General features: G+C 52.5%; 2 protein-coding genes across 11 annotated transcripts in view; one reads left to right on the top strand and one right to left on the bottom strand.

The window, feature by feature from the left end:
- The window catches only part of SGSM3 (small G protein signaling modulator 3), a 45,363-nt gene extending 40,144 nt beyond the window's left edge, over positions 1–5,219 (top strand). For 3 of the 4 annotated variants that reach the window (XM_054542895.2, XM_054542896.2, XM_063722673.1), the window contains one exon: positions 9–165. In XM_054542895.2, the coding sequence (XP_054398870.1) occupies positions 9–56 (48 nt within the window). In that variant the 3' untranslated portion in view covers positions 57–165. Of the gene's footprint in view, positions 1–8; positions 166–4,977 lie in introns of those variants that run through there. The other variant, XR_010139424.1, reaches the window with a different exon arrangement.
- MRTFA (myocardin related transcription factor A) overlaps positions 166–27,785 on the bottom strand; it is a 216,579-nt gene continuing 188,959 nt past the window's right edge. For 5 of the 7 annotated variants that reach the window (XM_063722911.1, XM_054543505.2, XM_009234411.4 and 2 more), the window contains 11 exons: positions 25,284–25,339; positions 21,159–21,234; positions 19,379–19,540; positions 14,017–14,192; positions 13,353–13,502; positions 10,642–10,895; positions 10,200–10,371; positions 8,142–9,170; positions 7,106–7,258; positions 6,752–6,812; positions 166–1,768 (listed from right to left, as the gene is read on the bottom strand). In XM_063722911.1, coding sequence (XP_063578981.1) covers positions 1,275–1,768; positions 6,752–6,812; positions 7,106–7,258; positions 8,142–9,170; positions 10,200–10,371; positions 10,642–10,895; positions 13,353–13,502; positions 14,017–14,192; positions 19,379–19,540; positions 21,159–21,234; positions 25,284–25,339 — 2,783 coding nt within the window. In that variant the 3' untranslated portion in view covers positions 166–1,274. Of the gene's footprint in view, positions 1,769–6,751; positions 6,813–7,105; positions 7,259–8,141; positions 9,171–10,199; positions 10,372–10,641; positions 10,896–13,352; positions 13,503–14,016; positions 14,193–19,378; positions 19,541–21,158; positions 21,235–22,480; positions 24,094–25,283; positions 25,340–27,785 lie in introns of those variants that run through there. The other 2 variants (XM_054543509.2, XM_054543508.2) reach the window with 2 other exon arrangements.

Here is a 27,785-nt window from a genome sequence, read left to right on the forward strand (position 1 = left end):
CTGTGCAGCTAGGGCTGCAGAGCTGTATTCATGTCCAAGGTTCTGCCCTTCCTTGAGTGGTCTAGAAGGCACTGCCTGGCCCCTCCGATGCTGGGACACAACAGACCCAGGACCCAGCTGTGCTACCCACCCCTTCCATGGACTGAGTAAGATGGACTAACAGGCCTGTGTTTTTGTTTTTATTTTAAAAAGTTCACACACCTTCCCCATCTTTATCCCAGCACTGGTTTTGGTGACTCCACCCCTGCTCCCCTATGAGTCAGCCCAGAATGTGAAGCCAGTGGCCCCAGGGCAGGAGCTGGCCACAACCTCATGGCCACCCCTCAGCCCCACAGCAGGGTGAAGCTGGGCCCGAAGCTCCTCCTGTCCTAGGGCCACGCTGGCTGCAGTGAGGTGGCAGGGACGGAATGTGAGTGGGTGGAGAGCTCCTGGCAGGAAGGCCAGGTAGCACCTCTGCCCTCATGGCACTGATAAGGAGCCAGGAAGCAGGGCAGGTGGGGCACAGGCCGTGGCAGGGTACCTACATGTCAATCACACGTGATGGGTGGGCCTGGGTAGGTGCATGCCAGACTGGGCCCCAGACTGTGGCACACAGCTCAAGGGTAACCTTGCATCCAGCCCCCAGGAGCCGTGGCCTTCCAGGCCCTTCTGTGAGAGTAGGATGGGAGGGAGTTGCACCCATCTCCTGTCCCCCCCCCCCAAAAATATATGTCTATATGTATGTCGATATATAATATAGAGAGGTATATACACCTGTACAGAAAATTGTTGCCACCAACCAACCACTAAATGGTTACACTACACCAAGACACTAAAATGGCAGGGAGCCCCATCGCAGGAAGCCCTGGGACCCAGGGGTTGGCAGACATGGGGAATAGGGGGTAGAGGCCCAGGCTAATTTCTCCCTTCACAGCAAAGCAGGGAGAGAAAGGAAGGAGATTCACCCCTTAACCTGTCTCAGCCCTGGGTCAGAAGAGAAGCCTCCTGGCCGGGCTTCACTACCTTAGCCAAATTGTAGCCAGACACTGGCCCCTGACTCTGACCAGGTGTCCAAAACCCCAGCGTGAGAGCCAGGGCTGCTCTCCTCTGCTCTGGGTGGGACTGAACCAGGAGTAGGGGCTTCTCTGTTCTAGCCTCCCAGGGAAGGGAAAAAGCAGGAGCTGTGATTGTCAAGACTCACAACCATGGGGAGAGGCCGAATCACGCAGGAGAGCCACGCACTGGAGTACCCCGGCTCCCAGCCCCTTCCCCACCCCCAGTCTTGAGCCAGAGAGCTACAAGCAGGAATCCCAGTGCAGCTGCAAATCATGGCCATCAAGGAAGTCTGTGGAGAAGAGGCTGGGGGCTGTGGTGCTGAGGGGGGCCAGGCTCAGCACGGTACCACCTGATGACAGCTCCAGCCAGTCCATGCTGTCCAGGTGGCCATCAGCCAGGTCCAGGCCCATGGTGCTGCTGGGCTCAGGAACAAAGTGCAATTCAGAGGTGTCCATGGGTGACGGGGGGTGGTCCAGGATGGCAGTGCTGCTCAGCATCTGGCTATGGAGGTCGTCAATGAGGGAAAGGGGCTCTGGCCCCTCATGCCCACTGGTCAGCAGGGGCAGCCCCGTGCTGCTCTCCAGGAAGTCCTCCAAGCGCCCAGGGAGGGAGGGTGAGCCTGGCGGAGGTGGGGCAGCCTGGGGGAGCTCAGCAGAAGGGGACAGCTGTGCTGCCAGGGGGGACCCACAGACTGTCTTCGGGGATGGTGGCTCCTTGAAATCTGCTGAAATTTCTGCCAATCAAGAGAGTAAATAGATATCAGAAACCAAGCCTGTATATCTACATGCAAAAGAATGAAGGTGGACCCCAACCTCACACCATTTACAAAAATATTTGCAAATCACGTACTTGATAAAGAAGTGATATCCGGAATACACAGAGAACTTGTAAACTCAACAACAAAAAACCAAACTTGAATCAAGAATGGGTAAAGGATTTGAACAGACATTTTTCCAAAGATGATAAACAAATGGCCAACAGCACATGAAAACAGCTCAATATTACTAGTCATGAGGGAGACCACAGTGAGATACACCTCAAACCCACTGGAGTGGCTACTATAAAATTAAATTTTTAAGAAAGTGTTGGTGAGGATACAGAGAAACTGGAGCCCTTGTGCCCTGTGGTAGAAATGCAAAATGGTGCAGCTGCTATGAAAAACAGTATGGAGGTTCCTCCAACACTTAAAAATGGAGTTACCATATGATCTAGCAATTCCACTGCTGGGCATATACCCAAAAGAATTGGAAGCAGGGTCTCAGCTATTTGTACACAGGTGTTGATAAGTGCATTCGCAACAGTAAAATGTAGAAGCAACCTATGTCCATCAATGGATGAAGGAATTGATACTATGCTTAGTGCAACAGCCTGTCACAAAAGACAATTCAAGATTGCACTTAGTCAAAATCATAGAGACAGAAAGTAGAATGGCAGTTGTTACCAGCTGGCGGAAGGGCCAAATGGGAAGTTACTGTTTAATGGGGATAGTTTCAGTTTTACGAGATCAAGAGAAAGGGAGACGGATGGCAGTGATGGCTGCACACATTATGAATGTATTTAATACTACTGAACTGTGCACTTAAAAATGGTTACAATGGGCTGGGTGCAGTGGCTCACACCTGTAATCCCAGCACTTTGGGAAGCCAAGTGGGGTGGATTACTTGAGGTCAGGAGTTCGAGACCAGCCAGGCCAACATGGTGAAACCCCGACCTCTACTAAAAATACAAAAATTAGCTGGGCATGGTGGTGCACGTCTGTAATCCCAGCTACTCAGGAGGCTGAGGTAGGAGAATGGCTTGAACCCGGGAGGCGGAGGTTGCAGTGAGCCAAGATTACACCACTGCACTCCAACCTGGGGGACAGAGTGACACCCTGTCTCAAAAAAAAAAAAAAAGTTATGATGGATTGGGCACAGTGGCTCACACCTATCATGGCAGCACTTTGGGAGGCCGGGACAGGAGGATTGGCTTCAAGCCAGGAGTTTGACAGCAGCCTGGGCAACAAGGCAAGACCCCATCTTTATCAAAAAACAACAAAAAAAGGTAAATTTTAGGTGTATTTTACCACAATTTTTTTTTTTTTTTTGAGACTTGAGTCTCACTGTTGCCCAGGCTGCAGTGCAGTGGGGCAATCTTGGCTCACTGCAACCTCCGCCTCCTGTTTTCAGGCAATTCTCCTGCCTCACCCTCCTGAGATTACAGGCATGTGCCACCACACCGGGCTAATTTTTTCACCATGTTGGTCAAGCTGGTCTCGAACTCTCGACCTCGTGATCCGCCTGCCTTGGCCTCCCAAAGTGCTGGGACTACAGGCGCCCACCACCATGCCCAAATAATTTTGTTGTATTTTTTAGTAAAGACGGGGTTTCACCATGTTAGCCAGGATGGTCTCGATCTCCTGACCTTGTGATTTGCCTGCCTCAGCCTCCCAAAGTGCTGGGATTACAGGTGTGAGCCACCATGCCCAGCCGATTTATCACAATTTTTAAAAAATAAAAAAAAATGTGCAAAGGACTCGGCCATTCTCCAATAGAAGATACACAAATGGTCAGGCAGCACATGAAAAGATGCTCCACGTCACTAAATGACAGAAATGCAAACTAAGATACCACTTCACACCCATTAGGATGGCTTGTATCAAAAAATTGAAAATAAGAAGTGCTGGTGAGGAGGTGAAGAAACTGGAACCCTTGTGCATTGCTAGTGTGAATGTAAAACGTAACAGCTGCAGTGGAAACAGTTTAGTGATTCCTCAAAAAGTTAAACACAGAAGTTACCATATGAGGCCAGGCGCGTTGGCTCATGCGTGTACTCCCATCACTTTGGGAGGCCGAGGCGGGCAGACTGCCTGAGCTCAGGAGTTCAAAACCAGCCTGGGCAACACAATGAAACCCCGTCTCTACTAAAAAATACAAAAAAAATTGGCCGGGCGTGGCGGTGGGTGCCTGTAGTCCCAGCTACTCGAGAGGCTGAGGCAGGAGAATTGCTTGAACCTGAGAGGCAGAGGTTGCAGTGAGCCAAGATCGCGCTACTGCACTCCAACCTGGGCAACAGAGTGAGACTCCGTCTCCGAGGAAAAAAAAAAAAAGAAATTACCATATGATCCGGCAATTCCAGCCCTAGGTTTATGCCCAGAACTGAAAGCAGGGACTCAAGACAGACACTTGCACACCGACATTCACAACATCCAAAAGGTGGAAACAGCCCAGGTGTCCAGCCACAGATGAATGGATGAAGAAAATGTGGTGTATCCACACCACGGGGTATGACTCAGCCTTTAAAAAGAGTGAAATTCTGACACATGCTGCAACACAGATGGACCCTGAGGACATTATGCTGAGTGAAATAAGCCAGACACAGAAGGACAAATTGTGATTCCACTTCTGTGAGGTCCCCACGATAGGCAAATCCATAGAGAAAATGGGATGGGGACTGCCAAGGGCTGGAGTTGGGGAGAATGGGGAGTTACTGTCTAATGCGTACAGTTTCCCTATGGGGTGATGAAGTTCTGGAGTGGATAGGGGTGACAGTTGCACAACACTGTGAATGGACCTAATACCTCTGAATTGTACATTTAAAAAATGGTTAGAATGGCAAATTTTATTATCTCACCACAACTAAAAAAAGAATTATGCAAAAACCAGGCCTGCTCCCCATCCCTGTGGGTTCTGGCCCCTCCTGTCCCGGCAGAATGCACTCTTTGCCCTGCAGCCACTCTCACCAGGCAAGGAGGTCGCTGCCTGCCCAGCTGCCACCACCTGCCCAGACCTCTCTCTTCAAACACCTGCTTCTGGCATCACTGCCACCTCTTGGGCCACTTTTCAGTGTCCCTTTGGCGGCAGGCAGCACCCACACCCACCATCTCCCTTTCTCTGCCATCCCTTAGAAGCTAGAGTTCAAAGCCTGTTCCCTTTTCCTTCTTGAACAATCTCTCTGGGGTAGCACCTCCTTCCCTTGGAACCTCCTGAAGCTCACGCCAAGGCCTCGCTCCTGAGCGCCCAGCCCAGCCGTCCTCACAGCAGGTCCCATACCTGCCACCTCAGTGCCACCTGTACTGGTGAGAGATGCGCCTCAGAGCCCAAGGACCCAGGGATTCTCCCTAAGGCTTGAGAATTGCAGACCTCACAGGAACCCCAGTGAGTGAGCTCTTGTCTTAAATTGAAATAAAATTCACACAACATCAAGTCCACTCTGGTAGAGCTGTGGTTCCACGCTGAGCTCCCACTTTGCCTGCACCCCTCAGCCGCTCCTCCTCCTCCTGAAGCCACTGAGACACTCAGAAGTCCACGCTCACCGCCCAGCGTCGGCAGCACAGGCCCAGCCTTCTTGCCTGCTGCCGCCAGTGAGCTCCTCCCCAGGACCATCTCGGGGTCGTCTGGGATCTTCCACTCCCAGCTGGGTCCCCTCACACAGACGCGCGCTGTCTCCTGCCCAGCATCTGCCCTACCTCCTTCCTCCCTTCTGCAGGGGAACCTCTCAGGGAGCTCTACAGCTGCCCACACCCTACTCCCAGGCCTCTCATGGACTTCCTGTTGTGCCCATGATGCCTGCTTCCATGTCCAGGCCTCGGTCCTCAGCTCCCTTGGCCATGGCTGGCTTCCAGGACACTGCACCCTTGCCACTGCTTGTCCTCCCAACCCCCAAGGCTGGGCTTAGCCTCAACCTCTGCTCCCCCATCTCACACCCTGGGCAGCCTCCCAGCTCCAACTGCCAATCTAGATGTGACAATACCCCAACTCCTGCCTCCAGCCCCGACCTCTCTCACAAAGGCCACTTGATGTCAACTGTCCCTGTGAACCCTCCATTTGGTCTCGTGACACACCCCATCAGGGACTGCGCAATGTGGTCCCACACGTGCCCCCTCCCCAGCTCACCCCATCAATGGCCACTCCACCCTGGCCCTTCAGGCCACAGCCCCTGAAGTCATCCTTGGCTGTTCCTTCCCTCTCCCCCCACCTCATCCATAAAGACACCAACCTGGCTCTCTCCAAATGGGGCTGACTCCAGCCGCTCCTCTGCCTGCCACTGCTGCCTGCTGGGCCATAGCCCAGCTCTCCAGCCACCCCCAACCAGGGGCTCCCTGCTTCTGCCCTTGCACGGCTACTATCACCTGGGTCCTGCATCAGACCAGGCCTTTTCTGCTCAAGGTTGTGCGATGGCTTCCCACACAATGGGGCCAAAGCCACCCTGCCCTGGTGCCCAGGAGGCCACGCATGCTCTGGCCACAAAGGCCTTCTTCCCCTTTCCTCAACTCCACTCCAACCCGCCAGGCACTCCCAAGGCCGCACAGATGCACACAGCTGCCCCTGCTCACAGGAGACATCCCAGACCTTCCCCACCAGGCTCCCCAGACCTCTCCCTCCCCTCCATTTTTGTCCTAAGGCTCCTCTCGGATCTTCCATATGATCTGCTTATTTCTTATATTTGTTGTCCACCTCCCCAGGCTGCACTGTGAGCTCCACAAGGGCAAATGTCTCTTCTGTTCATTGGCAGGCGAGGGCCTTGGGGCAGTGCTCCCAGCTGAAGGACAGCACTTTCCCTGTTCCTCTCACCCAGGCCTTGGAGACAGGAGGGCTCACAGCCACCACTGCACCCACAATGCTTGCCCGAGACTGGTCACGCACGGAAGCATTCAATACAAACAAACCAACCCAGGGCTACAGACACCTAAGAACAGAGAAGGCCGTCAGGGAGGCAGCAGGGGACCTAGGGTTACCTCCGCTCTGAATCAGAATGTCAAACAGGTCATCCATCTGCTGGCTTGAGGAACCATTTTCCTGTGGGACAAAGGAAAAAAAAAAAAAGATAAAAATCTTGAATGGGGGCTCCCAGCCTGCACTACAAATGAGGCCCCTCCCTCTGCCCCAGAATAAGCAGCCAGATCCACAGCACCCATGGGCATGCCCGGACTCCTGGAGCCCGTCCCCTAACGACCCACTCCCCAAGGCCTCTCTGACCCTGAAGCTGGGCTTCACCTGCCCCCTATTCCTCCAGGTGGGGCTGTAGGAGCCTCAGCCCAGCAGCCTAGGGCAGCTGCCAGCACTGGCCAGGCCTAGCCCGCCTTCCTCACCTGCTGTTTGGGCTGCTGGCTCATGGCTTCCTCATAGCCAGGTGGTTCCTTCTTCAGCAGAGAAGTGGGGGTCCCAAAAAGGGGCTGCAGTGGGTGCTCCAGGTCCATCTGGGCAGAGGGGGCAGGCGCTGGAGAGCCAGGCTGGGACGAGGGCTGGACAGGAGAGCAGGGAAAGGACCAGTGGCCAGGGGGCTGGGGGGTGCAGACCTGCCTCGCAGGGGGCGGGGGGCGGGGGGTGGGGATAGGGCCAGGGCCTCTCACACTCTAGGAGCGAAGATGGGAGTCACTGGCTTTTAGGGAGCTTTCGTGAAAGCCACTAGGTAAGAAGGAATACAGGATGGGAGGCCCTCAACCCTGCAGAGGGTGCCTGGCTCCTTGAGGTTTGGGAGAGGTCTCTGGGCTGGGCTGGTCACCCCGAGATTTCTGCAGCTTCTTTCTCTGCTTGGGACTGCTCAGGGACCCCTGTTTCCTATCCTGAAGTACCTGTTCCTGTCACTGTCTCCTCTACCCCCAAGTTCTGCAGGACCACGAGGCTACATAAAGCCTTAGGGCAACCTCACCTGTGGCTGGGCTGAGAGAGGGTCTGCTGAGGGAGCTTTCCGCTGCTGATACCTTGGTGGGGACAGCTGGCCTCTCTGAGGGGAGGACCCTGAGCTGGATCCTGGCCAGAGGACCCCACAGCCTCTCCCCAGGGCAGGCTACCTCTGACCTTCACTGGCCACTCCCCACAGAGCAGCACTAGGGCAGGCCCAGCCTGGGTATGGGCTGCTCAGGAGTCCTGCTGCTGAGGTGCCGAAATGTTCTAGTCTCAACAGCCAGAGGTGAGGAGCTCACCAATGGCTCCGCCCTACAGCTAGGGGGTCTGAGGCAGGTCTCTTAACTTTCCTAAGTCTCAGTGCCCCCCTGGTGAAGGAAGATTAAATGAAGCAAACACAAAATGTCCAGCACGAGGGGGCCCCTGGCCCAAGAGGGCTGTAGCAAGATGTTCTCCCCAACCTCCTCTGGGCCCTGCCCGGTTCCTCCCATACCCAGGTACCTGCTGGGGGCTCCCACTGGACAGGCCAGGGCTGTCTGCATTCTTATTGGTCACGGTGAGGACAAGGTGGGTCCCTGTGGAGTCAGTGATGAGGGTGGGAGGTGCAACCCCCTTGATGAGGCCAGGGCCCTGAGGCCCCAGAAGCAGCTGGGGGGTGGGGACCGGCTCGGGCTCAGGCTGCATGGCTTCTTGCTTCACCACCACGGACGGGGGCCCCGGGGCCGCAGCACAAGGGTCTATGTGGTTGGTGGTTGGGGCTGCCAGGCTGGGGTTGAATGGGTGAGCGGGGCCCAGGGGCTGTCGGCTCAGCTGGCAGCTAGAGAAGCTGTTCTCCTGCTTCACTGGGGTGCTGAGAGGGGCAGGGGTGGGGGTGGGGGTGGGGGCAGGGGCGGGCTGCTGGGCTCGCTTCTCCTGCTCCAGCTGCAGCCTGAGCCGCTCCACCAGCTGCTGCTTCTGCCGGAGCATGCGCGTCAGCTCCTCAATCTGCTTGTCTTTCTCCTGCAGCATCTGGTCTTTGTCGCGCCCCTCTAGCTCCGCCCGCCCCCCAGGGCTCAGGCAACAGGACCCGGCCCGGGGGCCCTCCTCCTTCACGAGGATCTGCAGTGGTGAGGCCTGCAGGGTCAGCTGCGTCAGAGGTGACGTCACCATCTCACCAAAGGTGTCCCCGGGGGTGGAATTTTCATCGCCCGTGCTGAGCAGTGAGCGCTCTGAGGGAGTGGGAGACACGGGGGGTGTGGAGCCCGTGCTGCCAAATTTCACCACTCCATTGCTGGTCACCGTGGCCACCACCACCTCAGTTGGGGCCAGGCCTGCTGCCACCAGGGCTGGCCCCGTGCTCAGCCGGGCCGCCGGGAAGGCTACCACCACCTCGCCAGCCTTGTGCAGGATAGAGGTGGTGGCAGGGGCCTTGGGGGCTCCTGGGACAGGGCTGATTTGGTCTTGATAGGCTCGAAGGCGCTCAATCAGCTCAGTTTTGGTGCCTGAGACAGGCAGTGATCGCAACTTCAGCTCCTGCTTCAGCTCTGCCACCTGCAAGGCAGTCAAGAGTCAGGGAGGCCAAGGGCAGCTGGACACAGGGCACTGGGTCCAGGCAGAATGGCAGTCTGGGCCCCATGGGCCACTTGAGATGCATCAACTACCCTAATCCTCCAGCAGCCTGGAGGGCACAATGCCTCCCACCACCTGAGCCAACAGCATCCTCTCTTTCATTGTTCTCACTCTAGCAGGGGTCTGGTCAAAATGCTCCCCACCTATGCAGGGAACGGGGGCTGGTACATGGTGCCTACAGCTGTCCCCAGCCCTGAGCCCCCAGCATGGTGCCTGGGCTCAATAAATATTCAATGGAACAGACTGAATTTTGCAAAGAGAAAACTGAGCTCATGAAAGTGGGACCCAGCCTGGTTCAGAGAACAAGTTCTCAAGAGAGAGCTTGGTCCAATCCATCTTCTGATGGGGCAGAGGAAACACGCAAGGCACTGGGCATGACCCACTCCTCTCCAAGGCCCTAGGATGGAAGCCAAGTCTGTGGCCCTGATCACAGGCCGCTCTCTTCCCAGGCAGACACTGCACCTGAACGGCAGAGTGAGCTCTGCATTAACCGGCAAAGGGGAAAATGTGGGCAGGGTTGCTACTGGACAGTCCTGTCTACACTGACCAGGTCTACGACTGTGGACAAGCTCCTCCTCCTGTCACTGCCTCAGCTTGACCATCTTCAAAGGGGCACCAATCCCCACTTCTCACACTGCACGCACCACATAAGTGGAGGAAGATAAGAGACATACGACTGCCTGGACAGATGCTAGCTGTGCTGCCAACAACAGGAACCACCACGAGGAAGCTGGTGTCATTCACCATGACCACCTCCAGGCAGCCTCAGAGCTGTGTCCAAGGTGCCCCTGTCTGATGGGGACCAGAGCCTGGAGCCCTGCTCTGCTTTCCGTGACGGTGGGTCTTAGGCTGGCTGCCTTCCCTGCCTAAAAACCAGCACCCAGACAGCCCTGTGGGAAGGGCTCAAGGCCTCAGGCCAGCAGTGGCTCAAGTTTTCCAGTGGCCATGTACCTTCATGTCGTCCAGGTTGGCCGGCAGGGCTCCCGGCTTGCCAGTCAGTGAGGTGCTGTTCTGACGTGCCAGCCCACAGGGCCCAGGGGCGCCCGAGCTGCAGCTGCTATTGGTAGTGGAGAGGCTGCGTACTGGGGGGGTTCCGCTGCTTCCCAGGGCCTCGCCTGCTGACCTGGGAAGAAAAGGTAGAAATTAGCCCCATCCAGCATCGCCCGTGGCCTGTGCAGGTGGCGGCCCAAGCCTGGGCTGCAGGGTTGGGTAGAGATGGGCATGGGGCAAGGGCCCAGCAAAGGCTAGGGTGGCCCTGCCTGCAGACCACTCTGTAGCATCCAGACCAGAGGATCCTTAAAGATGTGGGGTTCACCCCCACCAGACCTGGCACCCGCCTGGCTCAGGGTGGCTCAGGGAGGGCAGGGGCAGGCAGTGAGGAGCGGGTGCCTACTTTGGCGGGGCAGGCAGGATGGCCTGGTAGTTGTGGTGCTGCTGCTGCTGCTGGTTGAGGATCTGCAGCTGGAGGAAGAGCTGCTGCTGCTGCAGGATCTTGGCGTAGGACGAGTCCATGGGGGGTGCCCCCCTGTCCTGCTTCTGGTCCGGGGGGATGTACTGGTGGTACTTGAGCTTCTTCACCTTTGGCTTCAGCTCCTTGGCCTTCTTGCTGCGCTGTGACTTCTCACTGGCAGACTTGGGTTGGCTTTGCTGAGGGCACAGGAGACAGGGTGCCATTCAGGGGCAGCCTCAGGCTTCTCGGGGTGGGGCTGGCAGCTCTCCCCACGCCTGTCTGCCTTCTGAGAAGACATCCCTATCCACACTTTGCCCATTTCCACTCTTCCCTGTGGGACCGTACACTCCATCAAAAGCAGAAATGTGCCCAGAAATGTGCCAGGAAAGGGGCTGGAGTGACAAAGAGGGCTGTGCCTGGCCCCCAGCTTAAAAGAGCTTCTAGCTTGGAGGGTAAATCAACCAAATGTTCAAGCACAGACGTCACCATGACCCCAAGCAGGGTGAACACAAGGAGGTAAAACCTAGCTGACTGATGGAGCTCGGGCTGCGCCAGACCAGGCACTTTATAAAGACGGGGCCACGCAAGCCTCTCCAGAATGCTGCTTGCTCTTCTCTTGCTCTTTCTGGGGCTGGGGGGAATTCTGCCAGGTAGAAACTGTCGTGTCTACTTGAAAATGGTGAACAGGCTCAAAGAAGTCACTTGCCCAAAGTCACAATGTGATCTTGTTCTTGTTCTAACACAGGACTCCAAAAGCTCCTATTCACGCCCCAAAGACCTCCAGCTGGCACAGCCACTGGGCCAGGAGAGTCAGAAGACCCAAACTGACCAAGAAGGGCCAGTAGGTGATATATGGGAGGTCTGTTCTTGGAGCAAGGAAGGGCGCAGTTGGACGAGGTGAGTTAGCAAGGGAGTGCCAGAGAGAGACCACGGAGAGCCAAGTTTTGAGCAGAGAATGGTAGACAGAAGCGTACAAGGCTGGATGTAGGAACAGGTGGTGTCCAGACCTTGTGGCAATGAGGACCGAAAGGAAGGTTTGGGCAGGTGACCCACTAGTGGAAGAACAGACAAAGTGAACATGTGGCAGGTGAGAAGTGATCAAAGAAGAGGTTCTGGTTTTGCTGGGAGCATAGGAAGGATGGAGAAAGGGCAGGGCTGCCGGGGCTGTGGGGCCGGGACTGCCCCAGAAGAAGGGAACAGAGCCGCAGAGAGCCTCTGAGCACAGGCTGGGGAGCAGGCAGAAGTACAGGCAGAGGGAGAGAGGAGGCAGAGGGAGAGAGGCGGCACAGGCAGAGAGGAGGCAGAGGGTAGAGCCTAAGGAGCACCCCCAATTAAAGGGAGGAGGAAGGGAGGCAGGGAAAGCACAACCAAGGAGAGGGAACCCCAACAGCTGGGCCAGGAGCACAGCGGTGGGGATGGGCCTTGGATTGAGGCCCCTGAAGATGATGTTTCAGTCCACTGATGAGGTGACTGAAGAGATGTGTAGACAAAATACACAGACTCTTCTTCCAAACGTGGTAGGCAAAGGAAGGCAACAGGAGTGTGAGGAGAAGCACGCTGGAGGAACTCTGGGGGAAAAGCAGGGACACCTGCTGACAGTGAGAAGAGAATGCAGGTGCAGGACAGGCACTAACTGAGGACGCAGCACCCGGGCAGGCAGTGCTGAAAGCAGGGGTAGGCTGGGAGGAGAGGCCACTCACTGCTCCCAAGGCCTGAAAGAGGAGACAGTGACATTCAGGAAGCCACAGTGACTTTCTGACATGGAGGAAGCAGGAGGCAGCAGAGATGGACAGGGTCATGTGCAGAGGCGGGACTGGGGATGTCACCATGGGACAGAGCCAGGGAGTGCCACAAGAAGGGCGGGCAGCTCCCAGAGCTAGTGGGGCCTACTAAGGCCAGAGCATGAGCACCAGACAGCCCAGGCTGCAGACTGTCAGCCTCTCCTGAGGCTCAGATGGCCAGGGGTTGCCAAGCCAGGCACAGGGTCTGTGTGAGGAGAGAGCCTGGAGATTAAGAAAGGACAGAGCACAAAGGGTGCAGGTGGAGCAAGTCAGGGAGGTGTGGGGCTGTGGTCCCCGAGATCCTGGTGAGATCCTGGTGGCCAGGCAGCTCTGTGGAGCAGGGAGGACCCTGCATGAGCTCTTGATGCAGCTGAATTTAACAGCAGAAACCTCAGTCCATGAGGCCAGCAGTGCCCAGCACAGGGTCCCCCACACCGACAGTGGGAACCCCCGCCTCCTGCAGGCACTTCAGGCCAGGCCTTGGAGGAGAACACCACTCAGTGGCACCTCCTGCATGACTCTGGCCACGTCACTTCACTTCTCAGCTCCTCTCTTATAGCAAAGGGCTCTATTTCTGCCTCGCGGAGTTGTTGAGTGAACAAGACATAATGTGTAGGAATGACTTCATGGATGAGAGCAGAAATGAGGACCTGGAATGCCCAAGGCCAGCCCATAGCCACCAATAATTGGTGGCTATGATTGCAACAGCCAGTGTCATGATGGACAGCGGACAGAACGGGAAGAAACTCCCAGACCAATGGGAGAAGACATGCACCACACCCTTTGCAGCTGTCCCCACAGCTGGAATGAAGTCACAGCAGGACTCCAAAGGGCACAGGGAAGGGGAGGGTATAATCACTGGCAGAAATGTACCTTAATGAGTGTGGGGGTGGACTTGGCAGTGGGGACAGTGGTTCCATTGGTGAGGCTGGGAGGCAGCAGAGGTGGGGGAGGCAGAGGAGGCTGCTCTGCCAGGAAAAGCATTTCTCTGGAATCCGGGCCCATTGGAAGTTGAGACACAACCTGAGAGGGAAAAACGGAAGTGAAGACATGGCCACCTCCAGGTAGGGTGTGCCCAGCCTGCCCTGACCCTACACAGGGTCCTCAGATGCCACCACTGTCAGAGGGCAAATGGTGGGCAGAGACCAGAGGAGGAGAAGAGCAACCCCCAGGGTGGCAGGAGCTAGGAAAGAAAGAGAGAAGGCAATGAAAACGTCACAGAACTGAATATACTCAAGAAAAACAGGCTGCTCCAAATAAATGAATACAGACTGGGCCAGTGAGGTTTGCAATCCCACTGCAAGGCAGCCGTGGCCAGCGTCGTCCTCCACCTGACCTTGGGCTGCTGGAGAGGGGCCACTGCCCACATCTCCCACCACCGGGGAGCTCAAGCAGCCAGCACCTGAGCAACTAGGGTAGCATCCCCCTGGCTTCCCTGTGCCAGAGCAGGAGGCATCCCGTGGCCCAGGAGAGAGACCTTACTCTGCACAGCCCTAACATCTTGGAGCTGGGGAAGCATCTGGAAGCACACACTCACCTGGGTGGGGGATGCAGAGGTGGCACTGGGCAGTGGTTCGCTGACTCGGGCCTCCAGGGGTGACGGCACAGAACCCTGAGACTCATGGCTGGCAGGCTGCTCGGGGGATAAGGCATCGCTGCTGTCCTCATCGAAGGAAGAGCTGTCTGCTACTTTGGGATAGTTCACCTGGCCCACTGAAACCCAAAGCTGGTGTAAGATTCCACCTCCAGCCCAGGGCACAGGTGAGCAGCGACAGGCCTTGCTCACAGCCCACATGCCCCGTGAGGCAGGCAAGCCGAGGAGACTAGCAGCCAATCTGCTTTCTTGGTCCAAAAAAGCTCTGGTCATCATGACCCTGCAAGAGAGGCCAGAAAGGCCTCCCAGGCCATCAGAGTGACCTCATGGGCTGAGCAAAGGCCTCCTTTAGCCTCTTGCTTGTAACTCTATACTGTGTCTAGTCTTCAATGTCAAGTTGTCCCTCCCTCCCTTGCTCCTCCCTGGGAGACCCAGGCTACCTTTCTACCTCAACCATCTCCCTATTGTTAAAGGTACTCTGTATCTTCATCCCACACTGCACAAAACTCTCTTCTTCCCCCATGATGCTTACAGATGGTACAGTGAGGGCTCTGAACCAGCTAACGAGGGACCAGAAGAGCCTGGGTAACAGCCCTGTGAGTGTAGCTGAATTCCCAGAGGCCAGGAACAGACTAAGGAACCTGGCTCTGGGCTTCGGATGGAGGGTATCCCAGAAAGGGGATGTTTGCCTGCACAGGTGAAATAGAGGAGGTGTGGTGACCTCCTCTAGAGGCCAGTGGCTCACAGAGACCCAACACCTGGGCAGGAGGGGCACCAGAAGAAAACATCCTACTGGCTGTCACCGCCCTGGCCTGACCCACTGCCAAGCTCTGGATGACTGTGAATGCACGTCCTTCTGAGGCCAACTGGGAGGCAGAGGCAGGGGAGGAGGGCGCAGCACAGAGCTTCTGTTCCATGGGGTCCCAGTGGGAAGGAAAGATGGGAACAGAGGCAAGGAGGCTATTTCAAGAGTCACTGTCAGAGCCACCAGCTCAACACTGTCGTGGGAAGAGGTGCGGGTGGCAGGTTCTGAGCTGATCTGCCATCCATGCAGAAGGAACTGAGGCAGTGGGGAAAGCAGGGGTGAGCTGCCGCCCAAGCCTGGGGAAGTGTGCTGTGTGGGAAGACCCCAGATAAGGAAGAGGAACGAAGCGCAACAGCTCAGGCTAGGTTTGTCCTTGCAGTGGCTCTCCTAGGAGCTCTTGCCCTCCAGGGCCAGGGCCAGGACCTGAGGCTCTCTCCTCCCTCAGGACCTGGGAAGGATGCATCTGAGCTTCTTCCTGGTGACTGTGGTGGTGGCTTGCTCCTCTGTCCCCTCATCTGTCCCAGCAGGGGCAAGTATGCAACACACAGAACAGGGCTTGCTGACCATGTGTACTTCATGCCAGACACACAGCTAGATTTCCGCCACAATCTCCTACTCCCAGCAAGGGCATCTGATCTGGGACAGCAGCCCCATGGCAGCCAGTACTGACAACAGTGAGCAAGGGTGGAGGAACTGTAGCTTCCACCAGATTAGTCCAACCCAAGGAAGCTGCTGGCCATACTGTGGAAAACCCAGGGCTGGTACAGGCCAGGATCACTACAGACTATTTCTCTCTCCACTCACAGTCACATCCTGGGAACAAAGATGGGGTCCCTGCCCTCCAGGAGTTTATGGTCCAGTTGCCTTGGAGCCCAGTGAATGCTCTGCTAGAGAGAAAACACAGAAGCTAAGGGCACACTGAGGAGAGACTCAGAGAAGTCTTCCTGGAGGAGAGGACTTAAAGTGAACCTTGACGATAACTGAGGGGCCTGGAGGAAGGGTGGGATGGGGAGCTTAGATGCGTGGGGAAGACCCCAACCCCCAACAGCCCTTTTCTCAGGCCTCAGAACGGTCCACTCCCCCTGCTCCCACTGCCCGCTTCCTTCCCACTCATCTGAGCCAAACTTCCTTCCCACCTTTGCCTCTCCTATCTGAGCCAAACCTCCACCTCAGCCAGGGTTCCATTTCCTCGTCCTCCTCCCTCCGCTTCCTCTGAAGGTGCCCATCCTCCCATCTCCTTGACTCTTGCCTCTCAGCCCAAAAACCTGCTCCACTGTATCCAGCCTGAAAACCCCGCCTTAAGCCAGCACCTGCCTCTGCTCTCCTTCTCCACACAACTACTGAGCAAATGAGCTACATTTGCCATCAGCACCTCCTTCCCTCCTACTCAACTGTACAATCTGGTTTTTGCTGGCAGATGCTCTGTACCCTTAAAGTCCCCAACAATCACCCCATTGCCAAATTCCTCAAACAAACAAGCTGTGCTCAGCCAGGCCTCCAGGCCACTGCCCGTGCTGTTCCCTCTTGTCCCTCTGCACCTTTTCCACTTGGCAAACTCTGACCCAGCCTCCAAGCTGCCCCCAAACGTGCTATAGTGTGGTGGGTACTTCCCTGGCCACCAACACCTGTCCCCATCCCTGAGAGAAGTCCCTCTGCTGAGCTCCCAGAGCACCGACACACACATATCCATTGTTACACTGTCCATTACAGCAGTTGCCAGCTGGTCTAGAATGAGTGTTATTGCTGACAACAGCAGCAACCATTGTGTGAGTCTCTCTAGGCGCCAAGGACCATCCATCATCGTGTGTGATCCTGCAAGCAGTCGCACAAGGCAGGTGACTCAGAGACAATGTCACAGGGCCATGGCCTTCCTACCAGGCAGCACTGGCATCTGACTGGGAACCAGACTCAGAAATCAGTTGTTTATACATTAGTCTTCTCACATCAGACCTACGTGAATTCTTTTAGGGCACAAGGTATATTTTATTCATCTTTGTGACATCAGGACTTTGGCACACTGCTGAGTCTCAGCACACATTTATCAGACTGTGGCTGGCTGCAGCATCCAGAACTGGCTTGGCCCCTACACTGGCCTATAACTAGGGGCCGCTGAGGAATACACGGAGGAAACCACTGAGATGAGGCAGGACGAACTCCAGGGAAAATCTGTGAATTATAAGGGCTACTGTACCAACATGGGGAAAGGGCTCCTCCGGGCCCAGTGTGGGCCAGCCTCCAGTAGGGTGACTACAATGCAGAGGAGGCCCTAGAAACTGCCAGTCACCTCTAATCAGGGCCCAAAGCCTAACTCAGCATGCCTTGGGGGTCTGCTGCAGTGTTTCCCCTCTGCCCAAAACTAAAACTCATGTTAGAGGAAACCCTGAGCCTCTTTCTCTGAAGGCACAGCTGCCTCAGGAGGGGCAGGCAGGCGCTGTCTTGTCAGGGATCGGATCTTGGGCCCACTGCGGAGAAGGAGACATGTCTGTACCAATTATCACCAAAATCTAAGAGTAGGATAATAAATATATTTGGTTTTTGTCCCCCAGTTCTCATCACAGAGCAGCTAAAATCACAGAGCAGCTAAAACCCTTGGCATTTCCTTAAGGTCAGAAGTATCTTCAGTTACGTATAACAAGCCCCTTTCCACAACACCTGAGCTTATGCTAATGTGATAATCTGGGATAGACTAAGGATTGGGCCAGTCACCAGAGACACCAAGTGATTAGAGGATTAGAGGACTGGAAATATCAGCGCCATCCACCAACCTCCAGGAAAGTGGAGGTGGGTATGTAGGACGTGGAGTGGGGGCTCTGAGATAAAACTCTTGGATAACAGGATTTGATGAGCTCCTCTAGCTACTGGGAGGGTGAAGGCCAGGAGTGGGCAGGGAAGTTCCAATACCACCACTCCCCCTGGCATCCCACGACACTGTGCCATCCATCCCTCCCTCTGGCTGTTCCTCTGCATCCTTTATGATAAGCCAGCAACTGTAAGTGAAGTGTTTCCCCAGGTTCTGTGAGCCATCCTAGCAAATTATCAAGCCCAAGGAGAGGGTATGGGAACCCCAATCTATAGCTAGTTGGTTAAAAGCAAATGTAAAATAACCTGGGGCTTGGGACCAGCATGGGAAGTGGGGCTAAGTCTTGTGGGACTGAGTCCTCAACCCGTGGGATCGGACACTATCTGCAGGTAGATGGCATCTGAAAAGAACTGAAGGACACCCAGCTGGTGTCCACTGGAGAACTGCTTGGTATGTGGGGTAATACCATGCCAGAATACCAATACCAGAAGTATTCTGTATTGAGTGTAAATACAGAGAAAAACGGCTTTTTCCCTTTTACGCTAAAGGAATCAAGTCCAAACTCCCAAGTGTGCCAAGAGGCCCTGCACGTCCTGGATTGTGCTTACTGCTCCCACTTCATTTTTGTTTTTGAGACAGGGTCTCACTCTATCACCCAGGCTAGAGTGCAGTGGCACAATCATAGCTCACTTACGGCCTTGAACTCTTGGACACAAGCGATCCTCCCACCTCAGCCTCCTGAGCAGCTGGGATTACAGATGTGTGTTACCACACCCAGCTAATTTTTTGATTTTTTTGGTAGAGATGAGTCTCCCTATGTTGCCCAGGCTGGTCTCAAACTCCTGGGCTCAAGTGATCCTCCCGCCTCGGGCTACCAAATCACTGGGGACCTGGCCTCCCACCTCTCATCTTGACACCCTCCTTTCCAGTGCCTTCTCATCAGGTCCTAGGGTTGTTCTCCCTGCCTGGAGCACCGTCCTCTCCTCCCTCGTCCCACCCTCTCCCACACGCTTTCATGAATTCCTACTCATCCTTCAGCCCCAGGCTTGGCTGTCACCTCCTCTGACAGCTGCACCCTTCCCAATGCAACCAGGTTGGGTGACCCTCCTCTGTGTTTCCAGAGTACCCTGTGCTCCCTCCAGCACAGCTTCTCTACCCTGCCTGTTCACCTGCCTGTTACCTGCTCCTAGGTGTGAGCTCCGTAAGGACAAAGGAACTTGGTCTGTCCTGTGGAGCTGTGGTCGTAGCACCTCGCACACTGTTTGGGTCCATCAATATTTGTTGAGTGAAATATCCGTGGAAAGGGCCAGTCTCCAAGAAGAGATTTCACTAATAAACAGTATGACACAGATTTCTAATTCCTGGCATCGCCACATGTTCACACACACTGATCCTGACATCTATCTACTCTGTGAAAGAGGAAGCAACCCGAGTTTACAAAGATGGAAAGTAAACAGAGCAAGGCCTCTGTTATTATTTATTGTTGTATGTCCCTGTTTCTTAAAGCAACAGGCACTATCCCAAGTTCATACAACCTGTGCATGAGGCTCTCAAACTCTGTGCCTTGGTTCTCCCAAGGCTAAGCAGGAAGTCAAAGATTAAGAAGTCAAGAGCCTCAGCCCAATTCTGCTTCAGCCTGGCACTCCCTCCCCTCCTGCATCTCAGCTGCCTCTCACACAGGGTGACTGGGTCCTCCTCACCAATGATGGCTTCCTTCAGGCTGGACTCAACAGGAAGGATGTTCTTCTCCACCAGCTCCATGGGGCCAGGCCTCTGTGCAATCTTCTCATTGAGGTCATCGGCTAGTCTGGCTCTTTTCAGCTTCAGCTGCTTGGCCTGGAGGGACGGCTCAGCCGAGGTCTCTGCCCATGGGAGAGAAAGGGGTGCAGGAAGATATATGAGTGGACGTGGTTCTGCCCTGGGAACTCCAGAGCGGCTCTCCTTCCTCCTGGGCAAGAGCAGAGACTGTCAGAACGGTAAGCATATTCCAAGCAGACAAGAGTGGCCTGTCTTGAAGTTTCACAAAGACAAGAGAAGGGGTTCCCTCTGTGACCAGGCAGTGCACACACAATTATAACCAGGCAGAGGCAAGCCCAGAAGACTTTCTGAGGTGGAGCTACAGAATGGAAGCAGCAACAGATGACAGAATGGTCTCCACTCTCCCTCAAACTTGCTGTGTTACTGAGGCAATTCACATCTCTGCTCTGGGTTTTAGTGTCTTTGTCTGCAAAATGTGGGACTCAGACTAGAAAAGTTCTCTTCCAGTCCCAAAAACAGCTCAAAACTAGACAAACGGCTGGGCGTGGTGGCTCACGCTTGTAATCCCAGCACTTTGGGAGGCTAAGGTATGTGGATCACCTGAGGTCAGGAGTTCGAGACCAGCCTGATCAATATGGTGAAACTCTGTCTGTACTAAAAATACAAAAATTAGCCAGGCGTGGTGGCATGTGCCTGTAGTCCCAGCTACTCGGAAGGCTGAGACAGGAAAATCGCTTGAGCCCGGGAGGTGGAGGCTGCAGTGAACCAAGACTGTGCCACTGCACACCAGCCTGGTGACACAGCAAGACTCCGTCTCAAAAAAAAAAAAAAAAAACCACTAGACAAACAATAAGTAAATATATTTATGCTGCTTCCAGGAGCCAAAACCGTTTCTTCACTAAAAATGTGGAAAGACAGCTGGGCGCAGTGGCTCACGCCTGTAACCACAGCACTTTGGGAGGCCGAGGCGGGCGGATCACCTGAGGTCAGGAGTTCGAGACCAGCTTGGCCAACATGGTGAAACCCCATCTCTACTAAAAATATAAAATATTAGCTGGGTGTGGTGGTGCTCATCTGTAATCCCAGCTATTCGGGAGGCTGAGGCAGGAGAATCTCTTGAACCTGGGAGACAGAGGTTGCAGTGAGCCATGATCACACTACTGCACTCCAGCCTGAGCAACAGAGCAAGACTCCATCACAAAAAAAAAAAAAAAAAAAAAAAGGGAAAGACGTGTGCAGCTGGGGCCAGGTGGGTACATCTAGAATAATATTGGATGGAGCATGGTATATCACAGACACTCAAGTGAATGCCAAGTGAATGACTGACTGAATGAATGAATATAAAAAAGTAAGTAAGTGTATTTTAAAAACAGATTTTAGATCAGGCATGATGGCTTGTGCCTACAATCACGAAGAAAGAGTAAGACTCTGTCTTAAACAAAAAACAGATTTTGGCAGAGAGAAGCGATCTCACACCAAGGGATGGTGAGACCCTGGAGAAGAGGCCAAGCCAAACTAACAGCATGTGACTGTGCTTTTTCAGAGTCCCTCAGACCAGTGGCGGCTACCATGGCACAGCCGTCGTACTGTGTTAAGGCTCTGGCTTACCCACTGCCAAAAGAAATGGGAGAAGAAAGAGGCAGAAAGGAAATGGGTAGTGCAGTAGTGAGTACACACAGTGAGAACTGGGTCTAGATGGAAAAGCAATTCCAGTCTCCACACCTTCCAAAATGTGCATCCTGACCAGCTCCGATCTCTCCGGCCGGGAACGAATCTTCCGTTTGAGATAGTCCTCTGTCTACAGAAAAAACACACCAAGAAACTCTCAAATCCAGGTCACAGGCTTATGGCATGGACAGGATCACAAGAGCAGCCTTGGCCGTGGTAGCTGCTGACCACCTCTGCAGCCCCCAGAACCTTAACTTGGTGACTGCAGGGTTCGGAGGCAAGAGGAGGCCTGGGGAGAACACATCAAAATCCAACTGCACCTGCCAAGGAAGGGCACCATCCTTCAAGAGCATCTGTGTCTCTGAGGCTGGACTGACAATATATCTATTAAAAAACTATTACTTCTACTACCATAAAAGTAATATATGTCCAGCAAAGAAAATTTAGAAAACTAGAAAGAAAAATAAAATAAAATAAACTTTAATCAGCCACTGTTAGTATTCTGGGATATCTGTTTCTAGTTATTCTTCCACGCAGAAAATAGGCTTAACTTTGCAGCGCTGTAATCACACTGAATATGATTTTATATCCTGCTTTAAAAAATGTAACATTGGGCCAGGCATGGTGGCTCACGCCTGTAATCCCAGCACTTTGGGAGGCCAAGCTGGGTGGATCACTTGAGGTCAGGAGTTTGAGACCAGCCTGGCCAATGTGGTGAAACCCTGTCTCTACTAAAAATACAAAAATTAGCCAGAGGTGGTGGCTGGCACCTGTAATCCCAGCTACTTGGGAGGCTGAAGCAGGAGAATCACTTGAACCCGTGAGGTGGAGGTTGCAGTAAGCCAAGATTGCGCCACTGCACTCCAGCCTGGGCAACAAGAGCGAAACTCCGTCTCAAAAAACAAACAAACAAACAAAAAAAAAACAAAAGCCAAAAAAAACCCCAAAAAACTGTAACACTGCATGATCTCATGGGCATTTTCCATTTATTCTGAATGGCTGCCAAATGGAATACTAATTTTGACACATGGTATCAAAGCTCTAGTTCCTCAAAGTCCAATGTCCTAATTTCTGCATTTATGAGACTCTGGGCAAACTAAACCAGTCCCTCAACAGTCACAGAGCCATCCCACCAAACGGGGCTAATTGTAATATATAAATTCCCCCAGATCTGACTCTATAGAGTCTGTGCTCTTAACCTCTGCACCAACATTTTCAAACCACAGAACATTAGTGGATCAAGACCAGCATAGGATAAGAGAAGCCAAAGGACACTAGGAAATGAAGCCTCGGAGGACATTATATATAGTAAAGGTAAAGACTGGAAAAAAATGAAAAAAATGAAAAAAAAAAAAAAAAAAAAGACTTGTCCTCACCTAGCCATCTGCTGCCTTGTTGTTCTGGCTGGGCAGCTCTGTGCCAGCCCAGGGGTGGCTGAGCAATCCAGGAGATGGTTTAAAGTGACTGTGGGCTCTGGGTCTATCACCCCACGTGCAGTGGGCAGAAGTACTGCCTCAGCTGCCGCAGAGATTGGTAGAGCAGGTGCCGCAAGTCTTCACAGATGACAGTGGAAGACTTACTCTCTAAGCCATCTGAAGCTCTGACCAGCGGCCACGACTGAGGTAGAATACAGTACTGATTAAGAAAATATATGGAGGAGCTTCTGGTTTGTTAAAGGCATGGAGGTGCTAGGAGGGTGACACACCCACCTGGAGAGAGAGCACAGAAACTCCTCGTCCCTTCCCACATACCTACACATCTCTTCCACCTGGCTGTTCCTGAGTTGTATCCTTTATGACAAACAGTAAACATATTAATGATGTCAAATGGCTGAAACCTGACTACCTAGAGCCCACTCTGGACTGGTTTAGAGGGTACAAGGTCTCTGATGGAAAACCAGACAACTTTCGGGGCCAAATTTAAAGATACGGATTTTGCAACTGATATCATTAAAGGCATTCATGACCATTGAAGCACATTTGTGTCGAAGAAAACTGAGGGGACAAAATCAGTTTGACAAGGTACAGTGGTGGATGCCTACACATCCCAGCTATTCAGGAGGTCAAAAGCAGAAGGATTGCTTAAGCCCAAGAGTTGGAATTCAGCCTGGGCAACATAGCAAGATCCCACCTCTAAAATTACAAAAAAAGAAAAACAAAGCAATCAGTTGTGTAAATACAACAGCACCTCAGAGCCCCTCAAGTGTGATCCTGACATAGCTGAAGCCATGGTGGATGCTTTCCCACCACCATGTATAGCTGCCTTATGTAGCACGCACAGATGTGGGCAGCTGGTTCCAACACCAGAAAAAGAAATGAAACTTCTCTTGAATACGAGCTGATATTGCTGTGTCTTATTCATCTGGAAGCATGAGATGCAAAAGTAGTAGCTTTTCAAAGCTTTAAGCTTTTGGAATTAAGTAAAGCAAATTCTGCTATAACCAATCCAATATATCCATTTTTCATATCTCAACTAAGATAATTTTTAGTACATGCGTAAATATGGAAGTAGTTATTGTAATGTGGAAGTCATTTGTTAACAGATGTGCATGGTAAGCAAATTGAACGTTATGGTTACCATGTGTTAGGAAATAAAATCATTTTGCTCAAAAAAAATCTAGAATCCACAGACAAAGGTTTGACTCCCAGCTTTGCCACTTATTGGCTGGACAAGTGAGTTACCTTCTCTTAGCTGCATCTATAAAATGAGGATAATACCACCTAATTCATAAGAGTTGATGTGAGGATAAAAAAGAAACAGATACAACCTCTTACATAAAGGTGCTCAATAAAACAGACTCTTCTAATTAGCTCTACTGGTCCCTGCCTATTTGAGAAGCAGTCAAGGAAATGGTGCCCAGTCTTCTGACAGAATAGGCGCACAGGCAATGCCATCCTTTCCCCCAACACTGTACTCTCCAGTGCTCTCAGCAAACTAAACCACTGCTGCTTGGTACTCCTTTGGTTCCCAGGACCCATGACCTCATTCTTCCCACTTACTCTAAGAATTAATCATGATTTTCGGAGGGGGCGGGGGGGGGAATGAAAGAAAGTAAAAAAAAAAAAAAAAAAAAAAAGTCTTGGAGGTAAATATTTCTGAGACTCTAAAATAGCTGTGAGGCTGGGTGCGGTGGCTCATGCCTGTAATCCCAGGACTTTGGGAGGGCAAAGCAAGCAGATCACTTGAGGCCAAGAGTTCGAGACCAGGCTGGCCAACATGGTGAAACCCCATCTCTACTAAAAATACAAAAATTACCCAGGCGTGGTGGCGGGAGCCTGTAGTTCCAGTTACTTGGGAGGCTGAGGCAGGAGAATCGCTTGAATCTGGTAGGCGGAGGCTGCAGTGAACTGAGATCATGCCACTGCACTCCAGCCTGGGTGACAGAGTGAGATTCCATCTCAAAAAATAAAGTAAAATAAAATAGCCGTGGGTCTTAAGGAGATGCAGCCTATGATCTGTCTAGGGGTATTATCTTCCCATGATTTTATGTGAAAGGAAAAAGTAAAGGGAGTGTGAGGGGGAAGCAAGTTCTGGTGACTTCCCCATCTCTACCCACATTGGGCAGCAGAATATTCCTCAGGGGCCCCTGGGGAACTGAAACTGAGAGTTGGGATGGGGACGCAAGTAAGGTGCTGCGGCAGAAAACTTGGGCTTGGAGTGTGGGCCAGTTTCTGCTTTCCACAAGAGTCAAGTGGATACCACCTACTCTGGGCAGATGGAGACCAAGGAGGTTTCCTGCCCCTTGGAATGCCCGTCCTGTGAGGTGTGGGCAGTGTAACCCTGGACTTGGGAAGCTTTTCCATTGGCTAATGTTTGTGTCCCAACATCTACAAAAGGTTAAGTGGAATTAAAGACGGGGAAATACCAGTGGTCTCCAAAGCACTCCAAAATTCAGGGAAGGAGGATTGGGTGATCATTCCATATCCTTAAATGTACTAAAAGAGAAACCTCATTCCAAGCATGTTCCATATAATCACCATGGGAGGTAAATGAGAGAAGGGATGAAGTAGGAGAAGCAGAGCTTTCCATTTAAAACTGCGAGGCCAGGGCTGGCCCTAGAGTCTAGCAGGCTCTGGCCTCAGAGTTCTATGGAAAGCTCTAAATGGAAATATAACCAGCAATGCAATGAGCTCTGAAAATGCTCTTTGGGAGTTCTGAGGGGGAAAAAAGGTACCTTACCCTGGCCCGCTCCAAGCTCCTTCTCTGCTCATGAAATGCAGCTGGACTTTTCAAAGCTGTTGAGAGAAGAACCATAAAGATTACCTTCAAGCAAAGCATCATGTCTAGTGCTATGATATTCAGTGCAGAAGGCATCTTAAATTTATGTTACTGGCTGGGTGCGGTGGCTCACGCCTGTAATCCCAACACTTTGGGAGGCCGAGGTAGGCAGATCACGAGGTCAGGAGATTGAGACCATCCTGGCTAACACGGTGAAACCCCGTCTCTACTAAAAATACAAAAAATTAGCCGGGCGTGGTGGTGGTGGGCGCCTGAAGTCTCAGCTACAAGGGAGGCTGAGGCAGGAGAATGGCATGAACCCGGGAAGCGGAGCTTGCACTGAGCCGAGACTGCGCCACTGCACTCTAGCCTGGGCAACAGAGCGAGACTCCGTCTCAAAAAAAAAAAAAAAAAAAAAAATTCACGTTACTGTTAGTAGTACTATAAATATCAGTTGAAGTGAAGGCAATGACACCTGAGTAAGCATGTATCTTTATGGTTTAGCTACCCCATTCAAACAGTTTTGGTAGAAACCAAAATATGACTCCTAATGGGAACTGTCACTGCCTAAGCTTGAGCTGTATAAAGTGCACCCATGGAATGTAACTTTAACAAACACCCTGGCCCATGACTGGACCATCAGCCGCAAATCCCCCATCAGCTAGGACTCCAAGAACGCCTGCTAGGCCTCAAATTATTCTCAGGACACCTGCACACAGGAAGGGGCATAGATGCACGCCAGATTAACCTTACTTCCTCAACCTCACGAAGAATCATGAAGTGGCCCAACTGTTTCAATGGGACAGTTAAAACCAAAAAGATATATGTCCACTCGGCGCTATTTCCTTCTTCACTGCACCTGTTATTTATAGTGCTGCTAAAATTAACTTGAATTTCATCTCTAAGGACTAAAAGAACCCCATGGCAATTGTATGTGAAGGAACACACACAACTGACAGCTGACACGAAGGGCTCAGCTCTATTCTGGGGATACCACACAAAGACCACAAGTCTCGACTTCTGCAAACAACACTCAGGTGGCAAGTCCAAACCAAGAGCCTCCAGAAAGGCTGCACCATGAATGGAGGGTCTAACTCCTTTTGTCAAAAACTTGGCTGTAAGGACAAATAACAACTTAAGACACTCTGAGGATGAGAGGGAAAGGCCTGACTCACTTCAAGTAGGGAACAGAGGCAGTAAGAGAGAAATTTATAAGACTGTGGTCAGTTTCACTTCTCCTGCCCTAGAATTTCCAAAGAGCCGTGAAACTGCGAGCAGAGATAACTTTTGCTAGGCTGCTGGCTGCGGTAGGAGTGCAGGGTTAAGGAGCTGCTAAAAGTAGCAAGAGAGCATAGATAGGACCCTATCCTGCCTGGGCCTTTGTGCTTCTTCCTCCTTCCTCCCCATCCCCAGTGGGGGGCTGGGCCTCAGCAACAGCAGTCCCAGAAGAAAGCTTCAATTGTCCCAGCAGTATTTATTTTAAAAAATTTTTGTGAATCTTAAGATAAAAAAGAAACTACAGTCTTAAAAGTACTACTGAGATCCCATCTTCTAACAGAAGGTGGAGCTCTAGATTTAACAAATAACATCAAAGAAAAACCAGTACAGGTTACCTCCCCAACCTACCTGGGCACTATCCAGGCTTCCCCACTTCTTACATGGGCAGGTCATGGGCATTTCAGTGGGTAAACAGACACCCCCTGCACCTGCTTCTACTGTGTAAAGCCAGCTCAACTCCAAACGTCCTGCTCTGCAGGAACCTGGGTGTGATACATCACACGTAACCTTGGCTCTTGGAAAGCTTAGCACATGCATGAGACAGTAAGTACAAAGAATCAAGAGAAAACGGACACTGTCCACCCCACCCCAGCTTCCTTTTCTGCCTCATTTTTCTCCGCAGCACTCATCACTGTCTTGACAGTCTTTATATAAATACTATGTATCTGGCTGGGCGTGGTGGCTCACGCCTGCAATCCCAGCACTTTGGGAGGCCGAGGTGGGCAGATCATGAGGTCAGGAGTTCGAGACGAGCCTGGCCAACATGGTGAAACCCCGTCTCTACTAAAAATACAAAAATTTTTGTACGGGCATGGTAGAGGGCACCTGTAATCCCAGCTACTCAAGAGACTGAGGCAGGAGAATCGCTTGAACTCAGGAGGCGGAGGTTGCAGTGAGCAGAGATAGTGCCACTGCACTCCAGCCTGGGAGACTGAGCAAGACTCCGTCTCAAAAAAAAAAAAAAAAAAAAGGCGGAATACTACATATTTTTCTTGTTTACTCTCAGTCTCCCACGTTTACATTTACAACATGCCCCCATCAGAGCACAGCAAGGGTTTTGTCTATTTTTTTAGTTACAGCATTCCCCAAGTGCCTAGAATACCAGGCACACAGTATACCCTCAATAATTATTCACTCAATGAATTAGTGAGTATTCGGTAAGAAACAGACACAAGGTGACTAGTG

Source organism: Pongo abelii, chromosome 23 (assembly GCF_028885655.2).
Source record: "Pongo abelii isolate AG06213 chromosome 23, NHGRI_mPonAbe1-v2.0_pri, whole genome shotgun sequence".
NCBI lineage: Eukaryota > Metazoa > Chordata > Mammalia > Primates > Hominidae > Pongo > Pongo abelii.